General features: G+C 33.2%; 1 protein-coding gene across 1 annotated transcript in view; it reads left to right on the forward strand.

Moving 5' to 3' along the window:
* The window catches only part of EPHA6 (EPH receptor A6), a 512,200-nt gene that overhangs the window by 223,285 nt on the left and 267,667 nt on the right, over window positions 1-21,248 (forward strand). Inside the window, exons 4-5 of the mRNA XM_058185714.1 lie at window positions 9,666-9,821; window positions 15,736-16,071. Of these exons, the coding sequence (XP_058041697.1) occupies window positions 9,666-9,821; window positions 15,736-16,071 (492 nt within the window). The remainder of the gene's footprint in view (window positions 1-9,665; window positions 9,822-15,735; window positions 16,072-21,248) is intronic.

Below are 21,248 nucleotides of genomic sequence, written 5' to 3' on the forward strand. Positions count from 1 at the left end.
AATACTATCTCTGAACATACTGTAGTTATTTATTTGTCAGAATTCATATAAATGTAATCCCAATGTTCTATGCAGTGAATAAGCAGTGTTAATAAACTATTCATGTCAAGATGTAGGGGAGATAGTAACAAGCAAGTTTATAGTAGCTAGATATTGATATTTAGTCTTTTCTGAATCAACAATCTAAGCTTTAAGTCAGAAAAATAGCAGTTACTAAATTTTACAGTACAGAATTATTTGTGGCAGTTCAATTAACATTCTGTTTTAGTATGGAGCAATTTTGTGTCTGATTTTCTACTTAATATGTGAAGAGCAGCCATTGACATATTCTAATACATCAAGAGTTTTACACATCATAAAATCACTTGCAAATGAATTCAGTTAGATAATTAATGGAAGTTATATTCAATATAGCTAAGAAAGTTCAACTAATATAGGAGTAAATAAAACCAAATAATGTATTATTTATTAAAACAGAAATTTGGTTTAGTGATAATGACAAATGATGCTGAATTTTACTTGTAAGCTGAAGGGAGTACAGCGGTACTTCTTATGTAAGGAACAAATGATTGAAGACTAGGACTATAAACTTGTGGGTTGCTACCGGTTCGCCCCGGATTGGGTGAACCAATAGCGGCAGCGAGAGACTCTGCCCACCCACCCAGACACTTCTGTGCATGCACAGAAGCTTCCGCACATGTGTAGAAGGGGCAAAAAATACTCGCAAGCGTGCGCACACCCACAAGCAAACCATAGCGATGGGTTTTGAAACCCACCCCTGACTATAAATGTATACAGTTTTTGTATATATGCACAGACATACATGCATTATATCTAGTGTTCCTTCAGATTAATGATGGGGTTAAATTTCATTAATAAACACATAAAATCAAATGCAGTAATTAGAAGTAGAGTTGTACAGTAAACATTTTGTTTCTTACAGGATCCAATCTGGGTCACTCACTGGGACCAGAGAATTCGTCTTCTGAGCTTTTGGACTTGTGTGAAGACCATGCTCAGGGAATATTTCTCTACCAGAATGTTTGCTTTGGGCTATTCTATATGTTGTATTTATGTGCTACCTGGTTGTATGTGGCTTTTTATTTGTTTTTTAAATAATAAATAATTAATTGTTATTTATTTATTGAGATATTGACGGCTAGCAATTAAGTCGGCTGTTGTTTCAAAACTCTACACATTCTGAGTTTCAACAGTAACTATCCATTGTCACATAAAAAGAGTTGCATCGGAACACTATATGGCAGGATGAGAACCCATTGTAGTACACAGCAAGCAAAACAACTGGAGAAGAGTGAACAATTCAGGCAGAATGGGTAACAAGTATTTATCACAAGATGCCTGTGCAACAAACAAGGGGGAGAAGGAAAGAAAGAAGGTAAAATACCAACTATATGACACACCCTGCCATACATCAAAAACATTTTGGAAGCAATAGAACACAGCTTGATCTCAAATGGGTATTACCCACTGCCCAGAAGCCACCATATGAGGACAAAACATGCACTACAAAGATTGTAAGTAGGAAAAACTTATACTGTAATTTACAGGATTCCTGGCATGGATTTTCCCTGTGACTATGTAGGACAGAGGGAGAGGGAGCTAACCACCAGATTGCAAGAACATGAGTGAGAGTTAGACAAAAAGACCCAAACGCATTGGTAGCTTCATGTTGCAATGAAAAAGGACATGCATTCAATTTTGAAGCTACTATGATTGTTGGCTGAGCAGGGACAAAGTCAGCCAGACAAATGATTTAAGCCTGGGAAACAGGTCCTTAATCAGTAAATAGGAGTGCTGATTCACCATGAGTTTACCTGGTATTTGGAACCAAGAGCACAAAGGCACAAGGAAACAACCCTCAACAATTTAATAGCTGGCCATCAATATCCAAATTAACAGTTACAAGCCACACACATAGCCAAGCACCATATAAATTCTATGCATAGAACAGCCCAGTGCATACATTCTGCATAGAGAAAAGTTCCCTGAGGATGTGTTTCAGCATGAGTTCAAAAACTTGGAAGAATAAACTTCTGGTCCCAGCGACCAACTCCATCTCATTGATAGCTTCCAACTTTTAGGAAACAATGGCCAACTATTAATTTTTTGTAGATTTTTCTTGAAAGGAATTTATTGGTCTGTTTTAGGATTAAGCTAGGGTTTTTTTTATCTGATTTTAAAACCATAGATTTATATTTTACAGGAGTTTATGGGTTTTCCATTGTTTATTTTGTAATGATCTTCTTGATCATACATTAGTTTCACCCTGAAAAGACCTGAAAGGATTCCTATTTAAATAAACAATTTTGTGTTAGTTATTTTGTAAAGTTTTTCTTTGAATTTCATATGGCTTACCCATGATTCTGGACAATCAGGAATGAAAGTTTGGAACAGTTTGGTATAGATATGGTGTAGGGAGAGAATTAGATAAATAGAGCTATAAATGACATTCACTTTCCAGTATGTTCACTAATGTTTCACTATGCCCCAAGATACTAAGAAATTCTCATTTCTAAATGAAAAAAACATCCTGTTTCTCCCAAAATAAGACATCCCCTGATAATAAGCCCAATTGGGCTTTTGAGCGATGGCAATAAGGCCAAGTGCTTATTTCAGGGCTGAAAAAAATTATAAGACAGGGTCTTATTTTCAGAGAAACACAGTACTTTTCCAGCCTCCAGGAAACTTTTAGCACAATTCTCTTTCACTGGTATTCACTTTAAATCGGCAATGCAATATTGAACATATATTCCTTTGAAATATATAATATATTATATATTACAAAAAGAAATATTTTTTCCTGTTCTATGGTATACTTAATTTTATTACTAATATAAAAGTTTTAAAGCACATTTGACCAACTTTGAGAATAATTCAGGTTCTGGGAAAGTCTCTATGGAAAGTTTACAATGTGAAATCTGCGGAAAATAGTTCTACTTGACTATAACTGCATTGGGCACAGAGATGTTTATTTCAGATTCTGATTGTATATCCACTGACCTGTTAAAAGAGCTTCCTTATTTTCATTTTGAATCTAGTAATCAGTACTCTCCACAGTTCAGTTATTCCAAGACTGATTGTTTGGACTTTCTCAGCGTGTTATCATATTATATCTATAAAAGACTGATTCTTATTTTAATGTATTCAGTCACCATGATGATCTCATTTTGTGTCTGGCCTTAGGGCTTTTCAATAGATTTGTAAAATCAACCATAACATTCCTGCACTATATAGTGTGTGTGAAAGGATAACTGGATTATTGGTTATTTTTAGAATGATGTTGCTATGAAATGAAAGGTTACTATTCATCAAAACATATTTCTCATACTATGCCTTCCCTTAAGGATGATCTCTGTAGACCAGATAAATATATTTATAAAATCTGTATGTATTTATAAAATTTAGATCAAATCAAAATAACTGATTGGGATTATTTCTTGTAGAATTATTACAACTTCTGAAGATAAGACTGGATATTTGTAATATTACTTTGTACAAACTAATCTCATTTGTACTTTCTAAATTTATTTTAAAAATGAAAATATTATTTAATGCATTAAATATATTATATTTAATATATTACATTAAATACATTAAATTTAATCACTGGAGATTTTTAAGAAAAAATTGGACAGCCACGTATTTGAAATTGTATAGGGTTGAGCAGGAGGTTGGACTAGAAGAACTTCAAAATTCCTTCCAGCTCTTTTCTGATTGATGTTATTAAGTTATTGAGTTATGAATTGCAATGGTTTAAACACCGAAATAAAACTATGCATATATTAAGGGAAATGACTTATTTTGAAGAAAATTATTAGCACAAATTATTTTTCTAATAATATATTAGAATAAATATGCACTCAAATCCATTATGTTTTCTTACATTATTTAAGAACTCAATGGATGAGTAGAGTCATGAACTATTTATAGCTGATCTTGTGAGATCATTAATATTCAAAAAAATTTACAAGTTGCTCTGACATTTGATGGCATGTCACTGGATTTTGAATTTCTATTAAAATTCTCTTGAAGTTTTAGTATTGTCATATGACATTATAAAACATTTTGAATTTTTCACATGAAAGCTATAATATTTGGCCAATAAATCATTAAAGCAGCAACTTAATAAGATTTTGACAATCTAAACAAATATTTATTTTACCCTGGCTGGCTGACTTGGGAGGCTGTTACACATCTAATTAGGTGCACCCTGTTGCTGATACTATTGATCTTAAAATAGACTGAGGCAAAATTAAGATTTGGAATAATAATCAGAACTAAATTTGACAGTTTAATCAATCCATAGTGGATTCATTTCAACTGATTTTATACAAAAATATGTTTTGATTGATCAAATGGATGACAAGTTCTAAGATAAGGATAGGAGCATTGTCTTGGTAAATCTCTGGGATCCTTTTGTGACTTTTCATGTTATTTCTAAATCTGTTCTTGATGTGGACTCTGTGTTTCAGATGGACAGTGTATAAAAGAACTTCTGCTTCCGTTTGAAGGATTCATTTTAAAAAGGGATGTAATCAGTGGTGGGATTCAGCCAGTTCGCACCTATTCGGGAGAACCGGTTGTTAACTTTCTAAGCAGTTCGGAGAACCAGCTGTTGGAAAAAATCTTTTTTCATTTTTTTCCACTTTACAGGGCTAATCCTGTAAGGAAGCAGGAAGGAAACATTCTGGTGGTATTTCTAGCCTAATCTTTATTGCCCTGCTTACAGAAACTGCCTCTCTGGTTAACCCTTATTACATTGTAACAGCTAAGGTGAAGTGCCCTTGACATGAGTGACGTTGAGTTAGCCACACCCACCCAGTCACATGAACATTGAGCCACGCCCACCCAGGTGGTCATTAGGGCAGAGAACCGGTTGTTAAATCATTTGAATCCCACCACTGGATGTAATATTCACAATTGTCCATTCTGTCAAGCTCGTTGATACTAATACTAATACTAATACTAATACTAATACTAATAATAATAATAATAATAATAATAATAATAATAATAATAATAATAATAATAATAATAATGTTTTAATTTGTATACCGCCCTTCTCCCGAAGGACTCAGGGCGGTGAACAGGCAAATAAAATACAAACAGAAACATACACCATAATTAAAACAACCCTTAAAAAACTGATTCAAGTATGCCAGAAATTTAAAATAACATTACACCCCATACAAATTACAACAATTTAAAACCCACAATTAAAATTTAAAATTTAAAATCAGGCCAGTCCAGCCATATGAAATAAATAGGTTTTAAGTTCGCGGCAAAAGGTCCTAAGGTCAGGTAGTTGTCGAAGCCCGGGGGGAAGCTCGTTCCACAGGGTAGGAGCCCCCACAGAGAAGGCCCTCCCCCCTGCTAAGTTTATTGAATTGCTGATGACATTTAGCTCTTATTCTTCTTTTTACGAGATTGAGATTCAGTTGGGACAAGTTAGTGTCCAAATTTTACTTTTTTCCTTGGACATTTTTAATTCCTTCAGCAAAGGGTTTTGTTTTTTTCTGTATATGAAAAGCAAAATACAGGTATTGAAATAATCAATATTACCGTGGAGTAAAATAATGCATTATTAATTTGGGAGATAAAAATGTCTGAAAAGTACCTTATGTGATATTAAAAGACTAAGATTGGCATCAGAATGTGCTTTTTTTCAAGAATGATTTTCACCAGTGGTCTTCTTTCACCATATCTTGGAGAACATGTGAACATTTAAAAGGATAGTGATTAATATTGTTTATTACTGGGTTTGCTGTGGTTTACATTAATATATGGATTTTTTTCACTTTTCATGACTGTGTTTTAAACTATATGCAAATCCAAGATATTAATTATTGATTGATAACTTATAAATTAATAATTTGTGAAAAATATGTATTATTTATCTAACTACTTACATGCATTTCTATATTGCCTAGACTTCAATATACCAATTAACACAGAAGTAAATGGCATATGTTTGTCATTTTTTTATGTGGTGGAGTTTTAAATTCTATAAGTCACCTGGAGTCACCTATGTGTGAGTTGGGCAGCTATATAAATGTGTTTAATAAATAATACATTATTCTCATAGATTACAGTCACTATAAAATTTGGAGCAGAAATATTGAACATGCATATTTATGTATTCTCATTTTTATTTTTATATTTATTTTGTTTTGAAAAAGTTTTACAAAAAATTTTTTCCCCTTTCCCCCCACCCCCCCTCCCCTCCCCTCCCCTCTCCCTTCACAAACCTCCCTCCCCCCCTCTCCCGACTTCCCGGAACAAACACAAGGTATAGTTAAAAATAAAACAAACTTATGCTAAAAAATTTCCCCTCCCAACTCAATTATACTCCTTAAATACTCATCAGTTCCTAACTTCCCCCAAAACAATCAGAAATAATACATCCTAATCATTCAAAGGCAGTCTGATAACTCTTCGTCTGATATCTACTTTGAATATAGGCGATCAATTTTTTCCATTCCTTTAAATATCTTTCTTGCATATTGTCTTTCAAAAAGGCTGAGATTTTTGCAATCTCAGCCAAATTGGCAACTTTCAATATCCATTCTTCTATTGTAGGTACTTCTTTTTTCTTCCAATACTGTCTTATCAGTAATCTTGCCGCTGTTATTAAATTTAAAATAAATTTAGTCTCAATTACTGTACAGTCCATAATAATTCCCAGCAGAAAAAAAATGCGGCAGGAACTTTATCTTCTTTTTCAGAACATTTTGTAAAATCCACCAAATTTTTATCCAAAAGGCCTTAATATCTTTACAAGTCCACCAAATATGAATTTTTTTATTATTATTTTTTTTTTACATTTATATCCCGCCCTTCTCCGGAGACTCAGGACGGCTTACAGTGTGTAAGGCAATAGTCTCATTCTATTTGTATATTTACAAAGTCAACTTATTGCCCCCCCAACAATCTGGGTCCTCATTTTACCTACCTTATAAAGGATGGAAGGCTAAGTCAACCTTGTAGCATCATCACAATTACATCTCCAACATTTTGCTTGCATATCTGGATACATACATGAAATGCCATCTATAAAACATTTTATAAAAATTTTCCCTTAAATTCTGTGCCTGCGTGAATTTAACATTTCTAACCCAAATTTTTTCCCAAGTTTCCAATAATATTGGCTCCTGAAAATTTTGTGCCCACTTTATCATACAGTCCTTTACCAAGTCCCTTTCAGAATCTATTTCAAGTAACACATTATACAATCTCTTATATACAATATATTCTCATTTTTAGATTTTGTGTTTTTTTTAGTTTTTTACTTTTTGTGTTTCTATTTAATATGCTTTTTAAAAAGCAAGAGAAAAAAGACTCTTCCTACAAAATGCTACCAGAACAACCTAGATTTGGAACAGATAGTATCCTTTGGAACATTTAACAGTCTAATATTTGACAGAAAAAGGAAGCAAAGTTAGTTTATTCTGGATCTTCTTTTTCTTCTGTTCAATTTACAGTTGGTGGAATTTCAGCTACATTAAAATATATTTATATTCTTTAATCAACAATTTAAATCAATCTCAATCAAGAATGCACATAAACCAAACATTGGTTTACTTTTCATGTTTAAACAGGTCTATACAGTCTAAATCTGATTTCACATATGGATGTTTGATCAGCTGGTTCAATGGTAGTATTTCACAAAGTTGGATTATTGGTAAATGTATAGATTGAGAAAAAAAAATATATGATAGTAAGACCAAGGATTGGTAGACTGCAGTCTGATCAGTCCCTGGAGTCCAATCATACTCTGACGTCTTGCATAGGCAATGTTTCTCAACATCTGATAGTCCCCTGTGCATAATTTATAATGATTATTATAAATTCCATTAACTTCTACCAGATCTTGATTGCAAAAATTCGAAGCAGTATAAGATGACAGTAAAGAGACACAGAAGACTACTTTGCTAATATTTAACATAGAGTTTTGCAGTCCAGGTTTGGAAGCGTTAACCCACCAGAGTATATATAAAACTGTAATTCTCATTGCAACTAAGCCGAGATACGAATTACTAAAAATGCAAACATTGCACAGAATTTCATAATATACTTTGACAGTTAGTATATTTCACACTTTATTATTTGAAAACTAGTTCTAATAGTAAGATTAATGTTAGAAAGCTATACTAGAAACAGAATACTAGACTTTAGCAATAAAGTTATTTACAAAGATGCCCTTGGGCTCCATGTAAGGATTATAAGAAAATTAGAATATTAAGCTTTGGTTTAAGTTGCCCATTTACACACAAGAAAAATATAGTGATAAATTAAGCTAGTAAGAACAAGAGCATTCTAGGAGAAGAGGAAGGAGCAACTTTATAAGCAGTTTTTGGTAATTCATCATTTTGTGACTTGTCACAAAAGATTTCTAAAATATCTATATAGAGGGTATTCTACTATAGTTATTTTGTGAAAGGGATCACAATATTCTGTCAAAAATTCAAATATTCCTCTCAGCCTTAAGGGTTTATTTATTTATTTATTTACATTTATATCCCGCCCTTCTCCGAAGACTCAGGGCGGCTTACAGTGTGTAAGGCAATAGTCTCATTCTATTTGTATATTTACAAAGTCAACTTATTGCCCCCCCAACAATCTGGGTCCTCATTTTACCTACCTTAAAAAGGATGGAAGGCTGAGTCAACCTTGGGCCTGGTGGGACTAGAACCTGCAGTAATTGCAGGCAGCTGTGTTTTAATAACAGGCTATCTTACAGCCTGAGCCACTCAAGGACCCTTGAGTGGGTACAAAATTGTTAAAGCTGGCAACTTTTTGTTTTTAACAAATGGTATATTTCGTATAATGTTTTTCTTCTGTCTCCTACTGATTCTGGAAGAAGTAGGCATCATGGTCCCTGTGGATGATTTTAATTTTTAAAAAAATCTTATTTGAAACATAATGCAAATTTGTGGCATATTATGAATTAGCAATAGCAATAGCACTTAGACTTATGTACCACTTCAAAGTGTTTTACAGCCTCTCTAAGCGGTTTACAGAGTCAGCATATTGCCCCAACAATCTGGGCCCTCATTTTACTGACCTCAGAAGGATGGAGAGCTAAGTCAACCTTTATTTTTTTTATGAATAAGTATACTATGTGATTGCCACCCATTTACTTATTACTGTTAAATATATGGAAAAAATCTTACTGTAAGTCTGATGATTACTCCTATACTATAGACTAGACTATAATATTCTGACCAATAGGAATATTTAATCTATAAAATATTAATATATATAAGGTATACATATATTTATACTGGACAATTTGTATTTTATATTTGTATTTCCTAGGTGTCTGCTTTGTGCACTCTTGGTTACTTACACAAGCTGTGCAATTCCTCTGAGTGCAGTTGGGCCCCTGAAGTCCCCACCCCAATGAAAAGAAAAGAGACATTCTCATAGATGATCCAATTGTAGGACTGCCTGTATTCTCCTTTTCTTGATTTGAACAGCATACGGATACAGTTTGTACTTACCAGTACATTCAAAAGCTGGATTCCATTTCTTAGTCACATTACCGTGTGGCCATGCTTTGAAAAAGACAGAGAAAATGCTTTTATATAGAAATAGGCAATTTAAATATAAATTAAGTATAGTTGCTTTTCTCTTTTTCACAGCTTGCCGGTCAGGATTCTATAAAGCCTTCGCTGGAAATATAAAGTGTTCCAAGTGTCCTCCACACAGCCAAACCTTTGTAGAAGCAACATCTGTATGTCAGTGTGAAAAAGGCTACTTCCGAGCTGATAAGGATCCACCAACTATGGCATGTACCCGTAAGTTTAATTGATCCTAACATTTGTTTTTGCTAATCAAAAATGCAAAATTAATTTTTCCTTTAGACCCAAGATACTTATGTGTTGAAAAAGTATCCCTCAGTTTTATGTATCATCAAAACAACATACTGCACTACTTTCATTATTAATAGAATAATTACAGTTTTTAGGAACATTGGGTGAATAAATTGATTCATTATGAACTCAGCAATACATAGATAAACTTTCTAAAAGATCCAGGACATAAACTGCGAGGTGTGTAAGAGTAAATTTTTACCTTTTTCTTTTCCCTGAACAATTCTGGGAGAGTGGATGAATAAGATTATAGGCACATCCTTGATACTAATCTTGCTGTTATTTCTGAGATATTCATTTGATTCCTTTGATTTTACTAAGTTTCTTAGGTGGGACCAACTTACCTGTCTATGTAGTGCATACCATATACTTTTCCTTTAATACAATAATAATCATTCACTACTTGTTAGATCTGAAGAAGATTGGAATATAATGCATGCATAATTTAAAATTATCCATGTATTTGCTTGCCTAAGCAAAATATATAACATAAGGAAATTCCAGAGTGTATTACTCACAGATGTCTGCCAAAAAGGCTACGAATGCCAGGTTTTTCCCCCAATGTGATATATAATCTATGTATAATGTATTAGTGATAACAAAGCAATCAGGCCATATTCATAAGATCCCAATGACACATAATTTAGCAAAATCTGTGGATTATAATTAATTGTCTCTCTTTGTTCCAAGTTCTAAATCTTAGTAAATGATTCACTGCATGTCATTACAGCTTAATATTTGCATGAAATCACAGTTTAGTTGGCATAATTTAATGGCAATTAAAAACCTATTTAATCGTCAAGCAAATTGGCATGAGGGCCCTTGAGTATGAAGGGTGTCTATTTCTTAAGAATCTGCATACTGTCATTTCTATACTATTAAACACTCCTACCACAATTTTCCTGTTCACAGCAGTACAAATGGACAATAAATTATATTTTTTTTAGAAACAAAGTGTCAAATCCTCTGTACATTGATTAAGTATGATAATCATTAGCAAACTGTAATTTTTTTAAAAATAACTTGGGCATAATTTGGTGTTTAAATGTTATTTATACAGAAATAACAAAGATTGTGGTGGCATCATAGTGATTAACAAATTTATTATGGGTTACATTTCCATGGATTACAATTTATTTCACCTATATAATTTATTATATTCTGAATTACAAATAAAGATCCATATGCCTTAGTGGTGGAGAAGTTAAAGAAATGAAATACAGAAAATATTGGCAGCACAACCAAATTGTCATTAGTGGACATATAGAATTTTATGGCCAGTTGGTATTTAAAAAAATATTGTTTTTATTAATAATAAACACTTCCAAATAGTGACAGTATCTCTCCTGAAGCTGAACTCCATTAGGTTTTGAGTACTTCTTATCATAAATGTCACATTTATCTCAATTTATTATTGTAGGACAAAACAAATAGAATCCAAGATGGTTTGAAGCATTTTAATACTACAATTCCATGATTTTTGAGACTAGATGATTTTTGAGAATAGATGAGAAATCCACTGATATTTTTATGTTAATAAGTTGATTTTGGTTCTCTTAAATAGGTGCAAGAATACAAAATGCACATGCATGCTGAAACCCATATTTTTCAGTTTGATCTTTTGTTACAATTCACAAATATAAAATAATCATAGCAAAATGCCCTTTACCTATGGGGAAAAAATTCATGAACATATAACATATGAAGAATAAAATGAATTCGTATTTACTTTTTCTGTCATTTTTTAAAACTTTAAGTTCTCTGTGTATACAATACAGGCAGGGCTTTTCCCTGCTTGCATATTGGTTAGTCATTATTTATTTATTTATTTATTTATTTATTTATTTATTTATTTATTTATTTTGTCACAACAATATATGTAGGAATCATACAAAAGATTATATTGTATATAAACATATATGAGTAAGTATAAGGAGGTATAAGCATATACATATATAGGAAGAAGAAAAGAAAAACAATAGGACAGGAACGGTAGGCACGTTTGTGCGCTTATGCACGCCCCTTATGGTCCTCTTAGGAATGGGGTGAGGTCAATAGTAGAAAGTTTTTGGATAAAACTTTTAGGATTGTGGGAAGAGACAACAGAGTCAGGTAAAGTATTCCAAGCACTGATGATTCTGTTACAGAAGTCATATTTTCTGCAATCTAGATTAAAGCGGTTGACATTAAGTTTAAATCTATTAGTTGCTCTAGTATTATTGCAATTAAAGCTGAAGTAGTCTTTAACAGGAAGGACATTACAGTAGATGATTCTGTGAGTTAAGCTTAGGTCTTGTCGAAGGCGACGGAATTCCAAGTTTTCTAAGCCTAGGATTTCGAGTCTGGTGGGATAGGGTATTCTATTGTTTTCAGAGGAATGGAGAACTCTTCTTGTAAAATATTTCTGGACACGTTCAATTGTATTGATGTCAGAGATGTGGTGAGGGTTCCAAACAGGCGAGCTGTATTCTAGAATTGGTCTAGCAAATGTTTTATATGCTCTGGTTAGTAGTGTGGTGTTTTTGGAAAAGAAGCTACGCAAAATTAGGTTTACAACTCTTAGAGCTTTTTTTGCTATGTAGTTGCAGTGGGCTTTGGCACTTAGATCATTTGACATGAAAACTCCAAGGTCTTTAACGGGATGGGGGTCATCTGTAAGGTAATGTCCATCTAGTATGTACTTAGTTTTTGGGTTCTTTTTTCCTATATGTAAGACTGAGCATTTGCTGGTTGAAATTTGGAGCTGCCAATTTTAGACCAAGCGGATAGATGATCAAGGTCGTTTTGAATGATAGAAGTATTGTCTGTGATGTTAAATAGTTTGACATCATCAGCAAAGAGAACACAATTACTTGAGATATGGTCACAAAGATCATTAATGTATGGTATAAAGCGTGTTGGTCCAAGAACGCTGCCTTGAGGAACGCCACTCTTGACAGGAACAGGATTTGATAAAGCATTGCCAATTTTGACCACTTGTCTGTTAGACAGAAAAGCAGATATCCATTTGGGGAGGGGCCCTGAGATGCCATAGGATATTAGTTTTAGGAGAAGTTTATCGTGTACTACTGAGTCAAAAGCTTTGCAGAAGTCTATGTAGATTGAATCTATTGATTTGCCTTGATCAAGATTTGAAGTCCATATGTTTTTGCAGTGGAGAAGTTGTAAGTTACATGATAATTTTTTTCTGAAACCAAATTGTTTGTTGGAGAATAGGTTGTTTGTTTCTAAGTGTGAGGTAATGGATTGGTTGATGATAGATTCCATGACTTTGCAGGTGACGCAGCAAAAGGAGATTGGTCTGTAGTTTTCGACTAAGCTGGGGTCTCCTTTTTTGAAGATAGGGATGACTGTGGCTAGTGACCAAAGTTTGGGAAGAGAACTGGTAGTGAAAGCTTTATCAAAGATAATACTTAGGGGTTCTGCTATATTAATGGAAAGTTTTTTTAAGAAGTATGCACACAGTCCATTGGGTCCAATAGATAGCGATGGTTTTAAGTTGTGAAGAGCTTTTCCAACGTTGTCTTCTGTGAAATCTATATGACTTAAATCATCATAATCATTGCTGGTACGTTTGTGGAATGTCGGATATGTGTTATCAGAGTTAACAAAAACTAAGCCAAAGAAAATGTTGAAGAGGTTTGCTTTAACTGTTTCGTCATTGCATTCTTTGTTGTTAGAATCTTTTAGTGGTGGGATGGATCTAGAGTCTTTAAGTTTATTGTTAACAAAATTATAAAAGGCACAATTGGAATTTGTGTGCAGAAGATTCTCTTCTTGCTTGGTGTGGTAATTTGTGCATTCAGTTTTTATTTGGTTGCATATGTTTCTGTAGCAGTTTTTGAAATTTGTAACACAGCCTTTTTTGTTTCTTTTCCAGAGGGATTTTTTTTTGATTGAAGCTTTTTTATTGATATGGGTAGTTTGTTTTTCTTGATCATGATAGTCATTTGTGGTACATATAGTTTAATGACTCTATTGATTTCAAGTAGGAAGACTCTATAGTGGTCTTCAGCGGTTATGCAGGTTGCAAACAAATTTTGCCAGTCCAGAAATGAAAGATCGTTGTTTATAAGGTCGTAATTTGCTTTTTTTAAGTTGTAGTTGGGAGTACTGTTGTTATGACGATTTAAGTGTGGACGTATATTGAGACGAAAATCAATCATGCAGTGGTCACTGTTGGAAAAAGGTTCTTTAATTTGTAGTCCGTAAATTGAGTTTGAATTGTTGCAGAAGATGAGATCAAGGTAGTTGTTGAGTCTTGTATTGTTAGTTACAAGTTGTTCAAGACCTAGGTTTGTAACAGCGTTGTATAGTGTAGTATGGATTGGGTCAGTTGAACATTCATTAGTTGTCCAGTTAATGAGAGGTAGATTTAGGTCACCCAGGAAGATGAGAGGATATGGGCAAGAGGTAGCCCATGTTAGCATTGAGGTTAGCATATTTGCATGGGTAATGTCGTAGTCAGGGGCTCTGTAGCATAGTAAGAATCGAAGAGTAGTGTCAAGGGTTAGGTCGCATACAATAGTTTCAGGAAGAGAGAGTTTATGTGCTACTTGGATATTTTTTAGATTCAGTGACTTTTTGTAAAAGATAGCCACTCCACCACCTCTTCGGTTTTCACGATCTGATCGATAGACTTGATATTCTTTGTTTGAGATAATGGAGTCAGGAAGGGATGAGTTCAGCCATGTTTCACAAACAAAAATGATATCAAATGTGCCACTGTTTAATAAGAGGATAAGTTCAGGTAATTTGTTGACTATGCTTCTTGCATTTATCAATTTGCATTTGAGATCTGAAGTGATTGGTGTTGAAGAGGTAAGGGGCGTGCATACCTAGTTTTGGATGTTAGTAGGTTGGGGGTTGTGTACAACAGATGGTTGCATTGATGGTTGGATGGTAGTTTGGGTGTTTGGATGGATGGTTTTTTGGATGGCTGGTTGGGTGGATTGTTGGGTGGCTGTTTGGATAATTATCCAAATTATGAGTGGCAACTGTACAGTATTTACAAAAGGCTTCAAAACTGTCAATCATTTTGTTGAATCTCAGAACAGTCAATACATATTTTATACCTGCTTCATCAGATGCTAGATTCTGCAAGCCATATCTTGAATGTGTTCTGAATTTGGATACTACTTTTAATCTGATTTTATTCCATGTTTTACCTTTGTGTTTACTTAGTTAAATTCTGATGTCCAATTACTATAGAACAGTGGTAGACAACCTGGTCCCTATCGCCCACTAGTGAGCATTCCAGATTTCATGATTGGCGGTAGAAGTTTTGTCTTATACTGAAGCACTTTCCTTTCTTTTAATTTAATTGGCTTTTAAAAAAAATTTCATAGCATTATTTAAAAACATTTTCGTTAGGTTTTCATAAAATTTCCCATGACAATTTAAATTTCTGAAAATATACTATTTGTATCGCCCGCACATAAGTTTAGTTCATGTTACATAAGTGAAACTAAATGGCGCTATAGAGTGACCGCAAAGAAAAGAGCCTCATCCCAGAATAGCTCGCGCATCTCCCCCCACCCGCACTGGTGGGCGGTTAGAAAATTTTACTACTAACAGAGATACAAAAGTGGGCGGTAGGTATAAAAAAGTTGACTACCCCTGCTATAGAATATTTTACATATATCATTGTAGGAGCAAAAATGAATGTTTTTCCTTCATATATGATATTTGTGAAGAAATTTAAAGAAGAATTCTTCACAGCTTTTGTCTCATTTATTTCAATATATCCTCATATATATTTGCCCTACACATGTAAGGTATGTTCTGTGTGAATGTGTAATATAAGATATTATTGATTATTTTCTTTTAACTTTTGTAGGACCACCTTCTGCTCCAAGGAATGTCATCTTTAATATAAATGAAACAGCCCTTATGTTGGAATGGACTCCACCAAGTGACACAGGAGGGAGAAAAGACCTTACCTATAGTGTCATTTGTAAAAAATGTGGATCTGATACCAGCCGGTGTGAGATATGTGGAGGAGGAATCCGATTTGTTCCAAGACATAGTGGGCTTATCAATTCTTCAGTGACTGTGCTTGATTTTGTGTCCCATGCAAACTACACATTTGAAATAGAAGCCATGAATGGTGTCTCTGAATTAAGCTTTTCACCAAAGCAGTTCACAGCCATCACAATTACCACAGATCAAAATGGTGAGTTTCTTCTTATATGTGTGCCAGTTAGAGCTTATACAATGCAATATGATTAATAATATTTTGTGAAGAAATTTAAAGAAGAATTCTTCACAGCTTTTGTCTCATTTATTTCAATATATCCTCATATATATTTGCCCTACACATGTAAGGTATGTTCTGTGTGAATGTGTAATATAAGATATTATTGATTATTTTCTTTTAACTTTTGTAGGACCACCTTCTGCTCCAAGGAATGTCATCTTTAATATAAATGAAACAGCCCTTATGTTGGAATGGACTCCACCAAGTGACACAGGAGGGAGAAAAGACCTTACCTATAGTGTCATTTGTAAAAAATGTGGATCTGATACCAGCCGGTGTGAGATATGTGGAGGAGGAATCCGATTTGTTCCAAGACATAGTGGGCTTATCAATTCTTCAGTGACTGTGCTTGATTTTGTGTCCCATGCAAACTACACATTTGAAATAGAAGCCATGAATGGTGTCTCTGAATTAAGCTTTTCACCAAAGCAGTTCACAGCCATCACAATTACCACAGATCAAAATGGTGAGTTTCTTCTTATATGTGTGCCAGTTAGAGCTTATACAATGCAATATGATTAATAATATTTTGTGAATTATCATTAATAAATATAAAGAAAGTATGCTTGTGCTTTTTCAAATTATTTATACTTCCATAGTCATATTTTGGTTGCACGATACATAATAAGACTTCAGGAACAGTTTGTCAAAACAAGCCTAACTTACTTTTATTCAAGTGATGTTGATTGATGTGGTTTATTGTTCCTTGGACAAGTCTATTTTTAACATTTTATCGTGTGTAAAATCTAGGAAATTTTGCTAGTTTTTTACTATCTTAGTACTACTTTGTGACTTTAATTTAGGAGTCAACTATCAATCTATGAGATGAAGAAATCTTGCTTATATGTGCAAAACTACATTTCAGTTATTTAACAAACTACTGCATGCTTCATTAATCTAATTTCACAAAAATTACCTTGGTAGCTGGTTTGTTAAGTCCAGATGTAGCAGACAACAATATGTATATTCACAAGGTTGTATTAATTAACCTTATATTAATAAACCTTGTAATTAATGAATTTTGCGGACATTTTGAAGACAGTCAAAAATGAATTGAGAGATATTTCTCAGTTGATCAAACAATCTTCTACATGTGCATGAAAATACAAAATACTCCATTGTTTATCTGATTGAGCAACAAGGGTATTCACAAGATCAAAAAACTCAAGTAGGCAGTGGTGACCATATGATTGAAGCCCTGCTTTTTTTATAAATGTGTATATATGTGATGTATATAAAAAGATAGCAGGGCTTTTCTCATGTAATTATGATTGAAATATTGACTTATTTTTCCCTCTCTTTTTGTACACCTGTTTTGGACAACAACATGTGTCACTAATATTACTACATGTTCATGGGAGAGCTCTCTAGTTTTAAAAAGAACAATGACATTTCCTTAATCTGTATTTTTATCAATTTTAATATTTTTACTGTGGGTTTTAGCATTCATGAATTATGTTAAATTGTACTCAGCTCTATTTTTTAACTGAAGCCCTTCATTTTATTATTAATGGCTTGAGTTGCCTTCCTTTGGCAATGGTAGAATATAAATCAATTAGACAAAGGAATAATCTGAAGATCCGCACATGCCTGTTATTAACAATGCATGTTGCATGCGTGAAACTGAATTGAAGTATAGCATTAAGCCGCTTTAATCCTCTTATTTACTTTAATGCATTTATAGCAATTATAAAATATGTTTGTATTAAAAATATTATTTTTTCTAGGGTACAATATATTTTTTATTGGAATAACTGCAGACGATTAGCATTATTAGAAATAAATGAAATAAGCAAATAAAATAGTAAAGTATATAATTATTCAGTTAGCACTAAGAACTGACAAATCCTTTTTCTGTTGTGAATGTGTTGTTCAATGTTAAGTATGGGAAAATATTATCATTGAATTATACACAAAGCAGAAATAACCAGTTTAATTCAAACATTTTCTGTAATGATGTGCAGTAATTGACAGTAAGAGAAGCAATTCTATAAAATGCAAGATCATAAATGATGATACTGTGTCCAATTATTATTGAGCAACTAAAGAAATACTTAAAATATTAAATTCCTAGATACTTTTTTCTGCTTGCACAAAATACTGCCAAACTAAAAGTGAGGGTTATATGGTGTGTTTTTATTTAAGTTTTACACTTGAGATATTGAGCTGTCAACATCTGTGATGTAAAAATATCAATGACTTTATGTACATCTAGTGTTAGCTGAAAGAAATAGTAAAATTGACAAAGAGAAAATAACCAAATCAAGCCCCTAAAAAGTTTGAAAGGGAGGCAAGGAACTGGAAGATGGGGTTGAACGGGAGATACAATGAATCTCAAGGTAATCACAGGATATAATAAGCCTTGAAAGTAGCCTCCTGTAATGTTAAAGTTTTCAACTATTTTAGCTAAACTCTTGAAGTCTTTAACTGTTGGTTGTATGAAGGCTGATGAAGAACTCTTTTGTATGAATAATGAGCCTATTTACTCACATCTTAAATAATCATTGGTATCAAAGATACACTTACAATCTTATTCTTGGACTCCAATCCAGACTCTTCCAGACAACACAGGGAAAGGAAAGGGTAAAAAAAAATTGGTCTTCCACACATTGCAGCTTAAGTTCTGGATCAAAGCTTCTAGGTAAAGAGATCAGTAGCCTCCTGCTGTGGTGAAGGTAAAACAGAACAGCTTCAAGATAGAAAGATTTATAGAATCATTTATCTCCTTTTCCTAATTCCTAACTGGACCTTAGCTTTTCACTATATATATCCACATAACTAATGTTGAAATAATAGAATGCTGTTTCAAAAGTAATTAATATAAAGTTTGAATTGTTTTAGTAAACCTAGAGCTGCTATTCTAGTCCTTGAAATATTCCAAGGCCTTTTATCAACTGAGTTTTAATTTACTTCACAGCAGATTCTCTACCCATTTTCAGATATCTTGGGGCAAAAATATGCCTACTGCATTGTCATTGTTAAAACCATGTTAATGAATAGCTGTCACTTATGGACTGTTGCATTTTGTGCATTTTTATGAACAACCAGAAACAGACATTAATTAAAAATGGATATTTATATACTCTTTTAAATCTTTTATGTGGGGTTACCAATTTAAGTGTCACTGTATCCTTCCCTATAAAACTTTCTGAATATCGTCAAGGACATTGGTTTATTCTATAATTGACTATCCTCTATTCTATGAAGCCTTTTTCAATATAATTACTGTAATGTGATAATTATTTTATAGATGCAGGTAATGTACATACAGTACTTAGGTTTTACTGTCAACCTATCATAGATTAACAAAGTAGATATTTTTAAAAAATAAAATAAACTAAGTACCCATGTTCATAATAGTAATATCAATAGCACTTAAACTTATATATCATCTCATAGTGCTTTTCAGCAGAAGTCCCCAACCAATAGCAGGGAGGGATAAAATGGGTTCCACACTCAATCTAATCCTGCGCATATGCAAATGAACCTTTGTACATTCACCCACTATTTGCACAGCCTGGTTCTCAACTGACCATAGCCCGTTAAACAGGTCAGGAGGTTGGGAACCTCTGATTTATAGCACTTTCTAAGCAGTTTACAGAGTCAGCATATTGCCTCCAACAATCTGGGTCTTCATTTTACTGACCTCGTAAGGCTGGAAGGCTGAATCAACCTTGAGTCAGTCAGGATCAAACTCCTGGCCGTGAGCAGAGTCAGCCTGAAATACTGCATTCTAATCACTGCACCACCATGGCTCTTATAAACCAACATGACTGTATAAAAGAGCTGACAATGGTAAAAAAAGCATATCTTTTATTTTCTGATATATTTAAAGAGAAGTCTTTAATACCGTGTCTGAGTCTGTACACTTATCCAAATGACTCATCCAAAAGTCTCAAGCATTTGAAATCTTTCTGTTTCTGCCACAGCAAAAAAACAAAAAACAAAAAACAATGACAAGATTTCAAATGTATGTACAAGCATTACAAGCATCTAAGTTAGCCTTTGTATGTTTACTAACCATTCTTTCTCTTCCTGACCTAAGAACAATTTCTATTACATATTTTTCTATTTTTTCCCTCTATTGAAAGCTATAACTTTTAAAACAAATTAATGTGTTCACTATCTAATATTTTAAAATAATCAGTTCCTATTGTATGTTTTCTGTTGTATGCTATAGATTTTTCATGCCATGTACAAGTTGATGCAAACCAATTACAATAGTTTTTCTTATTTCATTTCTATTGTTGCTCTGTAGTATGACTTGTTCTATGGTTTAGGGTCTTTTTTTATAATTGCATTTAGCTGTGCTTCTCCCTTTTGTTTATGTAATACCTTTCTAAAGTTCCTTCACCTGAATTGATTCCAGAGCAGTTACAGTATGTCACAAAACCTATTGCAAAGAAAAACAATATGGTTATTTAAAAAATGCCATCCCAAAATAAAAATCTGAATCGCACTGTTTTTAAATCACGACAACATATTCACACTGTGAACATGTAGCCAGAGATGGCATTAGCATTCTTTCTGAGCAAACAGTAATATAATGTTTTTTTAAGGACCATTTAAACAGAGCAAGAGAAAATTGTAGTTAAGAAAGGAAACTCTGAGCTGTTGTGCTGGAATGGTAAACATGTTTTTATTTAAATTGGGTTAACTCTGGAAAAATAGCACAGAACAAAATCCTGAAAATTTGACTGCTCTGATTCCCACTGAAAGAAACCAATAGAAGTTATTTTTTGAGTAGTAATACATTAGAGAATAGTGGTAGAATAATGGATTCAGCTTTAGAATTGTAAACTCTATTATCATTAAACGTCAGCAAAAATAATTAGGTTAATTAAGTGTTCATTGTACGAGTGGTTATAAATACAAATAAATTTGATGGAAATAGATCCTAGTTTTTGTTTTGTTTTCTTCTTTTAAGGATAGTATTAAGCAATGTATTTTATCCTGTGTGAGATAAGAAGCAATCCTACTTTTTAAAAAAGAAAGAAAGAAAGGGGGATTAAGGAAAAAATATTCTCTGCAAACCAATTTAAGAAAAGGATATTTGGGGTCAAAATATAATCTATATTCTGCCTTCTTCCTTT

Source organism: Ahaetulla prasina, chromosome 5 (genome assembly GCF_028640845.1).
Source record: "Ahaetulla prasina isolate Xishuangbanna chromosome 5, ASM2864084v1, whole genome shotgun sequence".
Lineage (NCBI taxonomy): Eukaryota > Metazoa > Chordata > Lepidosauria > Squamata > Colubridae > Ahaetulla > Ahaetulla prasina.